Below are 15251 nucleotides of genomic sequence, written 5' to 3'. Positions count from 1 at the left end.
TGCCATCAATGCTAACAGCGTAGCTGAGTTTAAAAAGGTCTTGAGAAATATAGAAATGACTGTAGAAAAAGACCAATCGGCCCAGCAAGCTCCCACACTTATTTTCCCAGACTTATCTGTTTCACCAACCACCAATTTCAGGGCCCTTGTTGGTAACTGTTTGATTCATTTTCCTGCCATTGATGCAGAGAGCAATGTTGGAGTTGTATCCAAGGTGAGCATAAGGCTTAATGGTTAAGGGTAGTAATCGCCGCATCAAGCAAGTTACCCCGATGCTTGTTTACCCAGACTGCACAGATCCATGCCTTGTTGGATGTTGTCTGAATGTAAATCCTGTTTTCCACATTTCCCCCTGCCGTTGAAGCAGAGAGCAACGCTGTATATGCATTCAAAGTGATGTATCAGGCTTAATTGGTTTAAGGTAGTAACCGCCGCAATAAGCAAGCTACCCCCACGCTTATTTGTTTACCCAGATTGAGAAGTTCAGTCCTTGTTGGTTATTTGAATGGAAATCCTCTTTGCATTCAGTTTCTAGAGCACAGCTCCATTAACAATTATTAACAGTAAAGTCCCCGGCACGCGCACAGGCCGCTCGCCTGTATGTGTGATCCAGTATTCAAATGATGCTCGGCAGTAGAAACGGGCAAAAGGAGGCGCTAGGGACACTAGCGCGTCCCTAGCGCCTCCTTTTTGACAGGAGCGGCAGCTGTCAGAGGGTTTGACAGCCGACGCTCAATTTTGCCGACGTCAGTTCTCGAGCCCGCTGACAGCCACGGGCTCGGACGCCGGCAAAATTGAGCGTCCGGTTTTTGACCCGACAGCTGCCTTTTTTTTTTTTTTTAAAACTTTTTTTTTACTCTTTGGGACCTCCGACTTAATATCGCCATGATATCAAGTCGGAGGGTGCACAGAAAAGCAGTTTTTACTGCTTTTCTGTGCACTTTCCCGGTGCCGGAAGAAATTAGCGCCGACCTTTGGATAGGCGCTAATTTCTGAAAGTAAATACCGAATACCTAATAGCGCCCTCAACATGCATTTTATTTATTTATTTATTTGTGATTTTTCTATACCGGCATTCACGGAGTTTGTATCATGTCGGTTTACATAAAACATGCATGTTGAGGGCGCTATTAGGTGCTGCGGGTTGGACGCGCGTTTTCCGCCCCTTGCTGAATAAGGGGTAAGGGAAAACGCGCGTCCAATGACAGGTTAAGAGTGCGCTCCGACGGAGCACTCTGTACTGTATCGGCCTGTAAGTCAGATAGACATGGGTGTCTTCCCCGCAAGTGGAAGAGACTATTAGGATCTGTTGCTGAGTTCTTCCAAATGACCTCGATTGGCACAAAGAGATGATGCTGGGCTCTGTCTCAGCATGGCACCTCTTATGTTCTTATATTCTCATCCTGTGATTGTAAATAGCAGCTTTTCAAGAAGGAGCTGCAAGAATGTATGGCAGTACCCACTCTGGTTTCTAAATGTATGTTACATGGTTGCCCCCATGAGTACTGACATGCATTCCTGCTCAGAGCAGTGACAGCAAGTAGTATGCAGGGCGTCACTGCCAGCCAGCAGCATCATTCCAGTGGTGGGCGCATGCTCTCAGGGGCTCAGCCATGTCATTTCGTCCTGAGTACAGGTTATATGATTCCTGGAAATCACCAGCACTCCATTAGAAGTGCTATTTTATAAGCATTAACCCTTAGCATGGGCGATTCACATGGAAGAACTGAGCTCAATTGTAAGTAACTAAGAGCTCTAAAATTAACCAAAACCAAGCTTTCTACTGACTAAATCAACAGAAGTTTGTATTGCTCAACCGTAGTTTATTTTAAAAAATGTATATTCTGCTTCATTCATTCTGTTGTCCCAAGCAAATTACAACAATTTACATAAACATTCAGACTTATATCCAAACAAAACAAATCTGTACAAACAGCATATTAAAAATAGTCCTCTTCAGCCATATTATTTTTATTTTCCTTTCTTCTATTCTGCGGCTTCCATCTATTCAATGTGGATAGCAAATTCACATTCATAAAAAAGACAAACATAATATAAAATAAATAACATTATAATATTAAAATTCTGCTGAGGTTGCTAGTATCTACAAAATATTTCCTGATCAAGAAAAGGCCTGCACGAATAAAACAGCTTTCACTTTTTTCCTATATTTCAAGTAATCACGTTCCTCACAAATATCACCGGGTGGATATTTTCTAACTGTGCCTTTGCAAAAGAAAAAGTTCAAGTCATAGCTGTAGCACACACTTGAAAAAAAATAAAGGTGCTTCAATCTCTTCTTAATTTTAAATCATTTAACTTCTTTCTTGATATCTATTGGTTCATCATCCCAAAACCCTGGGACAATTATTGAAAAATGCCCTGTCTTGTGTTTTTCATTGCTGGCACAATAAAAATTCTCTGAGAAGGAACATAGTGCAGCACAAACATTTACAGATATGATGGAGCAGATCCATAAGAGTTTATGTATTAATATTTATATGCTACAGGGAGCCAGTGCAGCTCCTTCAATAAAGGCAAAATGTGCTCTCTTCTGGAGCATCTTCAGATTAATCCAATGGCTATCCGTTAAGCACTCATCATACATTTTGGCAACCCTGCTTCTAGAGCACTACAAAAGAGCAAAGTGAGCATCAGACTGGACAACCTATCCAAAGTCCTGTTTCACCAGAATGTATATCTTAACTGCTGTAGTAATCTTAATTAAAAAAAATACTACTGTATGTATTTGTGACTCACTGGCAATGATGCATCAGTTAGCAGTGCTAAATGCTCTACTTCCATCTGGACAAAAATATGCACTGTTAAGCCTAGATCCAATGATCACATTGGATGATGGTTTGGTCCCACACACTGTATTTCAGTATTTTCTATTTAGCACTATTTCATTGCAACAGTTAATCTTTGATATCTTTAATACATAATTTCAAACTCACACAAAGCTTGTTGGGGGTTGCAATTACAGTCCAGTAGAACTGAATATCATCAGTGTATATTCTGCATTGAACACCAATGTGAATTGATCAATCCAGCTAAGGGCTGCAAATACACATTAAATAGCAAGGCAGATAATATTGAGCTTTGTGGGGACCCATGAGTTCCAGCCTCCTGGCAGTAGAAGGGATTCACCTACTTCTCTGTGCAATAGTAATGGCCCCATAAAGTTATTCAACCCTCTGGATGCTGAATACAATCTAAGAATTTTCAAAACCCTACTAGAATTCTCTTACGAATTTTATGAGACTTGAATACTTAAACGGACTCTCATGAGCTAAAAATGCTGAAGATTTGGAGGATATAGTCTGTTGTGACCAAACCTAAAAGCAGATGTACAGATGAAAAGAGGCAACAAGTAAGGGAAAGGCAGCAGTACAGACTGCAGACGAGGACATCACCGCATAGGCCAGTTACAGGAAAAACAAGGTTTGCATTACTAGGCCTTCCATAGGTCCATCAGAGAGAGGATAACTCTGCTAGTTGTGACAGTTTACCTGTCCCTTATCTCAGCAGAACTTGTTCTAAGTGCAGTAATTTCGACACAAATGTACAACTTCATTCCTTTCCAGGAGATGGTACAAATCTGGATTCTGCACACATTGATTTAAGGATGAGGTTCAAATGATGAAATATTGTGAAATAGATACAAAGTGACTCAATAGATGCACGGGTTTCCCGATTCATTCCCCGAATCCTCCTGTAGCTGTAAATTCTGCTGTCTCCACCCCATCCTCTGACCTTGCAACTCTTTTCAGCTTTGTACCAGCAACCATACCCCACATTTTAATGCCTGTACGCTAACCCGATGAAGGGAGCAGAGCTCTGAAGAGAGTCACAAATATATTAGGGGGTGCTCATGTCAAAGGGAAGTTTAATCCTCCTGCATTGGCTGTAGCATTTTTGGGTTCCTAATGGCGTTGAGCGGCAGGGCATTAATCCCCCATACTGAACAAGTAATCAAACTCAACCAAAAGGAATCATCTGCAGCTCATGGCCCAGATCCATAAAATGTTAGTCCAATAAAAAGGTCTCACCTGCAATGTATTTGTATTCACACATACTCAAGTGGACTAAGGGCTTGATTTACTGAGCCTTTAATCCCATTCTGGGCCAATGAGAAAAAAACTTAGTAAATCAGAATTTAACATTTATTCAGGAAGAAGTTTGTAAACTCTAATTGTCTCCATCAGAGGCGTCTTCGTATTCTGGTTCTGTTATGATGCTTCTCCTAAACATGGACGGAGACAGGACATGCAATCCTGATTTCACATGGGAAGCAGAAGAAATCACCTGCCCCTGCAGCTCAGGTACACATCCTAAAAACTGTAAGTGCATACAGTTCAGACCATAATTCCTTTTTGGAAATTAATAATACATCCAAAACTTGTTAGGTTTCAAGTACAAATCACGGATAAAGTTCTATATATTTACAACAAAAATTATTTCATTAGCTTCCTGTTATAAAATGTTCTTTCTAGAGGAGTACAATATATACAGACAGCACTAGTGTTGGCACATATCTTCTTAGTAATAGGCTTACAAATATGGAAAGAATAGCACCTTGTGGGCCAGGATGGCATCACATCAGTTCACAAATGAGTTCTCCTGGATGCAAAGGTCATTGCAATGAGGGTCGGCTCTGGAGAAAGTTGTGACAATAGATGCCCCTGGCATCTGGTTTACATGAAACCAGTCCTGTCTTCCACGCACCCAAGGGAAAGTCAACCAACATTCATTAAATCCACCGTCAAAGCTTCTGCAGGTTATAAGTTACTTGCAAGTTCCATGGACTCCGTCTCCGAGTCTGGGTCACTGTCTCTGTACAAAGAAGCATTAAAAAGAGGCCAAGGGTTTTACACAAGCGTTTTGCACCTAATGTAACTGCTCTCAGCAGGGTCTGATATAGTAAGAAAATAAACTAGTAGGAGAAATCAGTTGGCTAAAGCAGTGACTCTCAAACATCTGCATTTGGGACCTACTTGTGAGCTAGAATAAAATACAGAACTTATAAAAAGTCAAAGTACTTTAAAATCCAAATCAAAGCATGAAATTTTCACTTTCCCTGTACATACCCGGATCAGTCCAGACTCTGGGTTATGCCCCCCCTCCAGCAGGATGGAGACAGAAGTTTACTAATAAACTCCGCCTTATCTAGGAGGCTGCCAGCTACAGCCTGGCAGTATTTTTCTGTCTCCAGCAGGTGGAGAGGGTGCAAACCTACAGCCTGGCAGTATTTTTCTGTCTCCAGCAGGTGGGGGAGGTGCTAAACCTACAGCCTGGCAGTATTTTTCTGTCTCCAGCAGGTGGAGGAGGTGCTAAACCTACAGCCTGGCAGTATTTTTCTGTCTCCAGCAGGTGGAGGAGGTGCAAACCTACAGCCTGGCAGTATTTTTCTGTCTCCAGCAGGTGGAGAGGGTGCTAAACCTACAGCCTGGCAGTATTTTTCTGTCTCCAGCAGGTGGAGGAGGTGCTAAACCTACAGCCTGGCAGTATTTTTCTGTCTCCAGCAGGTGGAGAGGGTGCAAACCTACAGTCTGTGTTGGGGCCTATTAGGATTTTTGGTCAGTTTAAAAAAAAAATAGTAGAATAGAGGAAAAGCTCTGAGACAACCGCAGTGCGTGCCTGCAGGTTACTGTCTCTTGCCTCCCAGGGAGTTGTGAGGTTCTGAGGGGACCATCCTCCCTGGTTTTAGAGGCAGCTGAGGCGTTGGGTTGAGGATCCACTTTCCAGCTTGTGCAGCCACTGGGGATGATACCGGGGAGCCTGGCTCACTCCCCCCAGTTGTTTCAGGACCCGGAGGCTCTACAAGTACTTAAAAAAAAGTTTTTTTCTCTTAAGTTTCTTGGGTGCAGTCCGACTCTCCCTGGCAGGGGCTGATCCGGGTACTATAGCAACGAAAATTATCAGGTAAGAACCAATTTTCTTTTCACAGCTCTTGTGATGCTGGTGGTGCCCATCAAGTCTTCCACAACCTCTGGTGGAGAAGAACTTGTGGTCATTGCGAGACGGTGGCAATTAGTGGTTGGATTCATGGCCACGACTGCAGGGTCCTGGAGGGAGCCCGGGTGCATGACCCCCAGCCCAGGACCAAAATAGGACAGGGAAGACGGAAAATCCACAAGCGTTTGTGAATAAATTGAGCTCTCACTGAGCTTATGGAAGTGAAAAGGAGGAAAAGGTTACTCTCTGGCTTTTCATGGCCGCATGTCTTGGTGAGAGTCCCACACAAGGAGCCACCATGGGGTTTCTCTGCTACAAGCGTTAGACCTAGTGGGCAACTTCGTCTTTGTTCTGAGCTAGAAACTGGGCGACAACAACTCTGTGTGATATTAGGTATTCTGTAGCTAAAAAAGCAGCCACCCCAATCCCCCTCCCCTCCAGTAGAGAACACATTGTACTTCTACAAATCTGACAATAAGCAAAGTGTGATGAGAGCAAGCAGCCCTGTCCCCGAGGTAATTCCTCTCACCTTAAAAGCTGAAGTGCTTTCCTGTTCTTCTGACGAACCTCCTCGCTGATAGGGTACAGTTTAAAGAGGAGGAGCCCCAGCAGGATGAGAGCCACAGGGGCCGCAGACACCAAGATATTCAAGGTGAAATTGACAGGTGGGGGCTGAGAGCAAGCGCGGGTTCTGTACCCTGCGAAGCTGAATTGCAGAAGAGCAGTGTTACTGCAAGAAAACATCTTCCTAACGTTTATACGTTTTAAATTACCTCTGCCCTTTTGCTTCCAGGCTGCATGGACTACACAGGGGTGAGTTCAGAATAGCCTGCCCTGGCTTTTGTATAAACAAACACAAGCAGTCACCCACCAGGCTCTTCCAGGCTTTGCACATTGTTTCCTTTCAAAGCTTTGTGGCTGCAGAGTCAGCGGGTTCAAATCCCTCCCCTGCTTTCCACTTGCCATTTGTATGGATGGTTGAGGGGGCAGCACACACGCGTACATTTAAAATCAATTCTAACCATCCCCCAAACAAAATGCACCCATGGGAATAGCTAAAAATACCAAACTGAGGAGGCCAATTTTCAACAAAACCATTTTACCCAGGTAAAGGGCTGTAAAAATGATCCTAAAAAGAATCGAGCCAAAGCCTCCTGCATCCGGTCACACGCTAGACTCTACTTACTCCAAACTGAGGGTTGAGACTCCTAAGGATACCCCAGATGCAAATTTAGTGAAGAAAACATAAAAGGAGAAGAAAATCGCTTCGTGGCCTTGACTTTCTGGGTGTTTCAGGGTGAAATCATCAATAACATCTGGCAACATAGACCTATGAGAGAAAGCACAATGGTAAAGACCAGGACTGGAATAGCAGGGGGTGCTGCAGGGCAGGAGTGAGGAGCATTGGCAGAGCTGTGTGTGTGTGTGAGGGTCTCAGTACTGGAATAGCAGGGGGTGCTGCAGGGCAGGAGTGAGGTGCATTGGCAGAGCTGTGTGTGTGTGAGGGTCTCAGTACTGGAATAGCAGGGGGTGCTGCAGGGCAGGAGTGAGGTGCATTGGCAGAGCTGTTTGTGAGGGTCTCAGTACTGGAATAGCAGGGGGTGCTGCAGGGCAGGAGTGAGGTGCATTGGCAGAGCTGTGTGTGGGGTCTCAGTACTGGAATAGCAGGGGGTGCTGCAGGGCAGGAGGGAGGTGCATGGGCAGAGCTGTGTGTGTATGAGGGTCTCAGTACTGGAATAGCAGGGGGTGCTGCAGGGCAGGACTGAGGTGCATTGGCAGAGCTGTGTGAGGGTCTCAGTACTGGAATAGCAGGGGGTGCTGCAGGGCAGGAGTGAGGTGCATTGGCAGAGCTGTGTGTGAGGGTCTCAGTACTGGAATAGCAGGGGGTGCTGCAGGGCAGGAGTGAGGTGCATTGGTAGAGCTGTGTGTGGGGGTCTTAGTACTGGAATAGCAGGAGGTGCTGCAGGGCAGGAGTGAGGTGCATTGGCAGAGCTGTGTGTGGGGTCTCAGTACTGGAATAGCAGGGGGTGCTGCAGGGCAGGAGTGAGGTGCATTGGTAGAGCTGTGTGTGAGGGTCTCAGTACTGGAATAGCAGGAGGTGCTGCAGGGCAGGAGTGAGGTGCATTGGCAGAGCTGTGTGTGAGGGTCTCAGTACTGGAATAGCAGGAGGTGCTGCAGGGCAGGAGTGAGGTGCATTGGCAGAGCTGTGTGTGAGGGTCTCAGTACTGGAATAGCAGGGGGTGCTGCAGGGCAGGAGTGAGGTGCATTGGCAGAGCTGTGTGTGTGAGGGTCTCAGTACTGGAATAGCAGGGGGTGCTGCAGGGCAGGAGTGAGGTGCATTGGTAGAGCTGTGTGTGAGGGTCTCAGTACTGGAATAGCAGGGGGTGCTGCAGGGCAGGAGTGAGGTGCATTGGCAGAGCTGTGTGTGAGTGTCTCAGTACTGGAATAGCAGGGGGTGCTGCAGGGCAGGAGTGAGGTGCATTGGCAGAGCTGTGTTTAGGAGTCTCAGTACTGGAATAACAGGGGCACATTAATATTCACAGAAGAAAAGCAAGAAAAACTATTTCTCTTTCATTCCACTCAGCTGATTATAAAGAAGCTTTTAGAAGGGAAAGGCGACAATTTCCCCATTCAGTCTGCCTCGGTGCTGCCGTGCACACTGTTCAAGGTAAGGATAACTATTCTGAGAGAATCACCCCCACCCTCTACCTCTGATACAGTCCAGCAAGACAATGCCCAAGAAGTTTTATTACTCACCATGGCAAGAGGAAGGCAGCGGCCACGCTTATGCCCGCAGCTACTGCGGCTACGTAGGTGATGATCAGGTTACTCTCCATCACAACCACCAAGATGAGAAAGGGGATCACCGACTGTGGACAGACAACGGGAGTATCACAACCTAATACATCTAGCAATATCCGCACATCGCAACAGCCAGATGCAGACTCCTGAGCCACACAACGTCTGGCACTGAGTGCGCAGTCATTACAGCCACTCACCGAGATCCCAACGTAGACGGCCGTTTTTTTCCCAAAACGTGTCAGGAACCATTGCCAGCACGGGATTGTCAGGGTGGCTGAAAGCTAAGAGCAGGAGACAGCAGGAGTTAGACATGAGAACTGGTGCTTCCGACTCTGAAGAGAGCACAGAAGAGAAATCTCTGTAATAGCAGGCGAGGGATTCAGCACATTCCCCATTTCCCTGCTCCTCTGTAACATGCATGGACCTCAGCTGATCTCGGCCTTTCCCTCAGGAACCTTTTCTAATTCTGTGCATTTACCCTCCTCTCTGTGAAAATGACATTGATTTATTTATTACCTGGCTCAGCACATCTCCTGATACAATCGCTTTTTCTATAACTTAATGTTCACTGAAAAAATGTTTCCTTCTTGTTCACCTCAGAAAGGAGGCACAAGCAGCAGCCTTTAGGGTACATGAAAGCACTACTGTCCTTTGATGTATCTGTGGGGTTTCTAAATATGCAAACTACACCACCCCCCTCGTACAAACAGCGCTAAATATATTTTGTAAACTGAGGATACTGCGCAGGCTGAAGCCACTGTTGGCCCTAGAAGAGTTTTGCACTGTAATTCAGTCAACTGATCAATGGCATGGACTCATAATTCTGCATTTCTAGGTCGTCCTGTATTAACAGTATGAGTCCCACAAAGAACACGAAATGCCGCAGCACGGTACCAACATCTGACACCAATCTTGAAATCTCTACAATGGTTCCCTGTCTTTTGGCGTATTACATTTAAAATTTTGCTTTTAGTTTAAGGTATTGCTCTCCTGCACTCGTGCATCTTTGAAAATGTAGGTTCCTGCCTGGTTGTTCCAATCAAGGAAAATATTTTCTGGAAATCCTAAGCATTTGCATTGGTACAAAACCAGAGTGGGTTTCACCGTCCCTCTTCCTACCTAACGCTTGTATTAGAACATTCGGGAAAAAGATCCCAAGGCTTTTATTCAAACCGGCTTTGAGGGTGAGCCACAGTGGAGTTTATTTTAATGAAAAGGATCAGTTTGTTTAGATTTATGTCAAATTGTTTCTATGAGGCCAGTCAGTGGTCTGTCTTTCATGTCTCGGGCTGACACTATTTTATGCTGGTTTGTTTTATGTTTAATGAAATGTGGGTATAGTTCCTACCCACTTAGGATAGCTGAATAAGCAAAATAGAAATATTTTCAATAAATAAATTCTAGTGCACAAATTCCTACGTTCTCCTCTCATTGCTGCTTAATACAATCTGTTTCACTGGGAAAATGCAAATTTGGACAAAAGATCTGTTCTTTCCCTCTGTGTTTGAGAAATGAACAAAGGCAGCACAAAGGAGACTGTTTTCTCAGCAGCCAGCCAGCTAGGAGATGGGGGTGGGGTGTTTTCGGGAGAACGTTCTTCCTCCATTGGTTACATGGAGCTCACAGGTCCGCACAGCATTCATTCTGCCGCTGGCCTGCAGGTCTTACCTCCTGAGCACTGGACAGCCCGTTGTAAGCCCCCGAGGCAGCGGCTGTGTAAAGCTGCGAAACTCGGCCTGAGTCGGGCTAATTTTTTAAAAATACATCTCTACTCTAATAAATATTTGGAAAAAGAGTAAGGCATCTATCTTTTTTGTTCTTACCATAATAGCCAGCAGGATGTTATGGAAGTCGCTGCGGAATCCCAGGGAGTAGGTACAGAAAAGCGCAAAATTCCCTTCTATCAACTGCAGAAATGAAAGAGAATGAAACAGTCTAAATATTCCTTACACTCCCAATGCAAAAACGTTTCAGAGAATGCTCTGACTCCCTCAGCCTCTCAGAAGCAGGTGTTATAGGGTGAATGAAGAAACCTCCCTCATCACAACGTAACCCTAACCTTGACTTAACCTGCTGCGCTGTAATACACATGAAGCGACCTTCTTATGTAATCCCAACCCACTGACCTAACATACTGCACTGTAATACACATGAAGAGACCTTCTTAAGTAATCCCAAACCACTGACCTAACATACTGCACTGTAATACACATGAAGCGACCTTCTTATGTAATCCCAACCCACTGACCTAACATACTGCACTGTAATACACATGAAGAGACCTTCTTAAGTAATCCCAAACCACTGACCTAACATACTGCACTGTAATACACATGAAGAGACCTTAAGTAATCCCAAACCACTGACCTAACATACTGCACTGTAATACACATGAAGAGACCACCTTACGTAATCCCAACCCACTGACCTAACATACTGCACTGTAATACACATGAAGAGACCTTCTTATGTAATCCCAACCCACTGACCTAACATACTGCACTGTAATACACATGAAGCGACCTTCTTATGTAATCCCAACCCACTGACCTAACATACTGCACTGTAATACACATGAAGCGACCTTATGTAATCCCAAACCACTGACCTAACATACTGCACTGTAATACACATGAAGAGACCTTCTTATGTAATCCCAAACCACTGACCTAACATACTGCACTGTAATACACATGAAGCGACCTTATGTAATCCCAAACCACTGACCTAACATACTGCACTGTAATACACATGAAGAGACCTTAAGTAATCCCAAACCACTGACCTAACATACTGCACTGTAATACACATGAAGCAAACTTCTTATGTAATCCCAAACCACTGACCTAACATACTGCACTGTAATACACATGAAGCGAACTTCTTATGTAATCCCAAACCACTGACCTAACATACTGCACTGTAATACACATGAAGCAACCTTAAGTAATCCCAAACCACTGACCTAACATACTGCACTGTAATACACATGAAGAGACCTTCTTATGTAATCCCAACCCACTGACCTAACATACTGCACTGTAATACACATGAAGCGACCTTCTTATGTAATCCCAAACCACTGACCTAACATACTGCACTGTAATACACATGAAGCGACCTTATGTAATCCCAAACCACTGACCTAACATACTGCACTGTAATACACATGAAGAGACCTTAAGTAATCCCAAACCACTGACCTAACATACTGCACTGTAATACACATGAAGCGAACTTCTTATGTAATCCCAAACCACTGACCTAACATACTGCACTGTAATACACATGAAGCAACCTTAAGTAATCCCAAACCACTGACCTAACATACTGCACTGTAATACACATGAAGAGACCTTCTTATGTAATCCCAACCCACTGACCTAACATACTGCACTGTAATACACATGAAGCGACCTTCTTATGTAATCCCAAACCACTGACCTAACATACTGCACTGTAGTACACATGAAGAGACCTTCTTTTGTAATCCCAAACCACTGACCTAACATACTGCACTGTAATACACATGAAGAGACCTTAAGTAATCCCAAACCACTGACCTAACATACTGCACTGTAATACACATGAAGCGACCTTAAGTAATCCCAAACCACTGACCTAACATACTGCACTGTAATACACATGAAGCGACCTTCTTATGTAATCCCAAACCACTGACCTAACATACTGCACTGTAATACACATGAAGCGACCTTAAGTAATCCCAAACCACTGACCTAACATACTGCACTGTAATACACATGAAGAGACCTTCTTATGTAATCCCAAACCACTGACCTAACATACTGCACCTTAATACACATGAAGCGACCTTAAGTAATCCCAAACCACTGACCTAACATACTGCACTGTAATACACATGAAGCGACCTTAAGTAATCCCAAACCACTGACCTAACATACTGCACTGTAATACACATGAAGAGACCTTCTTATGTAATCCCAACCCACTGACCTAACATACTGCACTGTAATACACATGAAGAGACCTTCTTATGTAATCCCAACCCACTGACCTAACATACTGCACTGTAATACACATGAAGAGACCTTCTTATGTAATCCCAACCCACTGACCTAACATACTGCACTGTAATACACATGAAGAGACCTTCTTATGTAATCCCAACCCACTGACCTAACATACTGCACTGTAATACACATGAAGAGACCTTCTTATGTAATCCCAACCCACTGACCTAACATACTGCACTGTAATACACATGAAGAGACCTTCTTATGTAATCCCAAACCACTGACCTAACATACTGCACTGTAATACACATGAAGAGACCTTCTTATGTAATCCCAACCCACTGACCTAACATACTGCACTGTAATACACATGAAGAGACCACCTTATGTAATCCCAACCCACTGACCTAACATACTGCACTGTAATACACATGAAGAGACCTTCTTATGTAATCCCAAACCACTGACCTAACATACTGCACTGTAATACACATGAAGCGACCTTAAGTAATCCCAAACCACTGACCTAACATACTGCACTGTAATACACATGAAGCGACCTTAAGTAATCCCAAACCACTGACCTAACATACTGCACTGTAATACACATGAAGAGACCTTATGTAATCCCAAACCACTGACCTAACATACTGCACCTTAATACACATGAAGCGACCTTAAGTAATCCCAAACCACTGACCTAACATACTGCACTGTAATACACATGAAGCGACCTTCTTATGTAATCCCAAACCACTGACCTAACATACTGCACTGTAATACACATGAAGAGACCTTACGTAATCCCAAACCACTGACCTAACATACTGCACTGTAATACACATGAGGAGACCTTAAGTAATCCCAAACCACTGACCTAACATACTGCACTGTAATACACATGAAGCGACCTTCTTATGTAATCCCAAACCACTGACCTAACATACTGCACTGTAATACACATGAAGCGACCTTCTTATGTAATCCCAAACCACTGACCTAACATACTGCACTGTAATACACATGAAGAGACCTTAAGTAATCCCAAACCACTGACCTAACATACTGCACTGTAATACACATGAAGCGACCTTCTTATGTAATCCCAAACCACTGACCTAACATACTGCACTGTAATACACATGAAGCGACCTTCTTATGTAATCCCAACCCACTGACCTAACATACTGCACTGTAATACACATGAAGAGACCTTCTTATGTAATCCCAACCCACTGACCTAACATACTGCACTGTAATACACATGAAGAGACCTTCTTATGTAATCCCAACCCACTGACCTAACATACTGCACTGTAATACACATGAAGAGACTTTCTTATGTAATCCCAACCCACTGACCTAACATACTGCACTGTAATCTCCGCTCAACACCCAGAATGACAAATCCCGCAGGCCATAGGTGCAAGTCAATACAGCCCCAAGTCACTGAGACCTAGGAGCACAATCCATATCGCATGATGTGAGAGCAGCTTGTATTCCTGAATCTTCTGTTCTCTCCTTACCATGAAAGCCAGCGAGGTGAACAGGAAGCCAGTGATCAGTTTGATGTAAGCACCATGGCTCATCACCAGTTTAAGACCCTGGAAGAATGCCACTGGCTGATCTGTTATGAGCTTGGTGGCATCTGGTATGAAAAACAGAAATGACTGCTCAGCAAGGTGACTCATCCATCCACAATGTCACTCTGTGCAGACCTACATTTCCCCCACAACTGCCCCTTCAGCTCCCTCCCTGGCCACACACAGTTTTCCTTCATATTTACCTGCTTTCTCTCGTACCCCCAGTGACAGGATAACTGCACAGAGAATATAAATGCCAGAAATCACACCTGCAGCAATCATGTATGCATTTCTCTGCATATAAAAACACAAATAATAATGAGAATGGCAGACAAAAGCGGCTAAATGCAATGAGACACAGTGATGGGCCGCAGGCATACCGTATCAGTCAGGGAGCCGCCGCCGCCATGCGTAATATTCAGCTCCTCCACCGTGGAGTTCTCTTTTCCCACCAGCAGTATGTTTGGAATGCAGGGAGTGTCTACCTGCCCCACAATCTGTCCCTGGATGGCTGTCCCCAGCACAGAGCCAAGCACTTCCACCGTCATCCCTGTGCCAAAGAGAAAAGTTGTCTCAATATGCAATACATTCACCAGCAGGGGACTCACAGGCGCTTCCATCAGATCTGCGTACACAGGAGTCTATCTCCATGCTTCCATAGGGAAAAGAGACCTTATTTAACAGTTCTTTTTATATATACCAGCGTTCATCGAAGATATCATGTCGGTGTACATTGAACAGAAACATTACGCCAGAGGCGTTTGACAGGAAACATGATGGAATATACGATTTTAACTTGGGTGAACAGCGTAATATGAGGAAAAGTCAAGGTTGTAAAAGAGATTATATAGGATATTTAACGGATAACAATACTATATAATATATACAGGATAAAGAACAACGAGATGCA

At 44.3% G+C, this 15251-nt stretch overlaps 1 protein-coding gene across 2 annotated transcripts in view; it reads right to left on the bottom strand.

The window, feature by feature from the left end:
- Window positions 1-1802: 1802 nt before the first annotated feature.
- Window positions 1803-15251, bottom strand: part of LOC115100932 (sodium-dependent lysophosphatidylcholine symporter 1-like) — a 28360-nt gene continuing 14911 nt past the window's right edge. For both annotated transcript variants that reach the window (XM_029620038.1, XM_029620039.1), the window contains 9 exons: window positions 14722-14891; window positions 14545-14635; window positions 14285-14406; window positions 10584-10667; window positions 8958-9041; window positions 8716-8828; window positions 7145-7288; window positions 6488-6664; window positions 1803-4836 (listed from right to left, as the gene is read on the bottom strand). In XM_029620038.1, the coding sequence (XP_029475898.1) occupies window positions 4782-4836; window positions 6488-6664; window positions 7145-7288; window positions 8716-8828; window positions 8958-9041; window positions 10584-10667; window positions 14285-14406; window positions 14545-14635; window positions 14722-14891 (1040 nt within the window). In that variant the 3' untranslated portion in view covers window positions 1803-4781. The remainder of the gene's footprint in view (window positions 4837-6487; window positions 6665-7144; window positions 7289-8715; window positions 8829-8957; window positions 9042-10583; window positions 10668-14284; window positions 14407-14544; window positions 14636-14721; window positions 14892-15251) is intronic.

The sequence above is a fragment of the Rhinatrema bivittatum genome, chromosome 11 (genome assembly GCF_901001135.1).
Source record: "Rhinatrema bivittatum chromosome 11, aRhiBiv1.1, whole genome shotgun sequence".
Taxonomy (NCBI): domain Eukaryota; kingdom Metazoa; phylum Chordata; class Amphibia; order Gymnophiona; family Rhinatrematidae; genus Rhinatrema; species Rhinatrema bivittatum.
The sequence above is the reverse complement of the archived record's forward strand: the minus strand, read 5'-3'. Positions and strand labels throughout refer to the sequence as shown.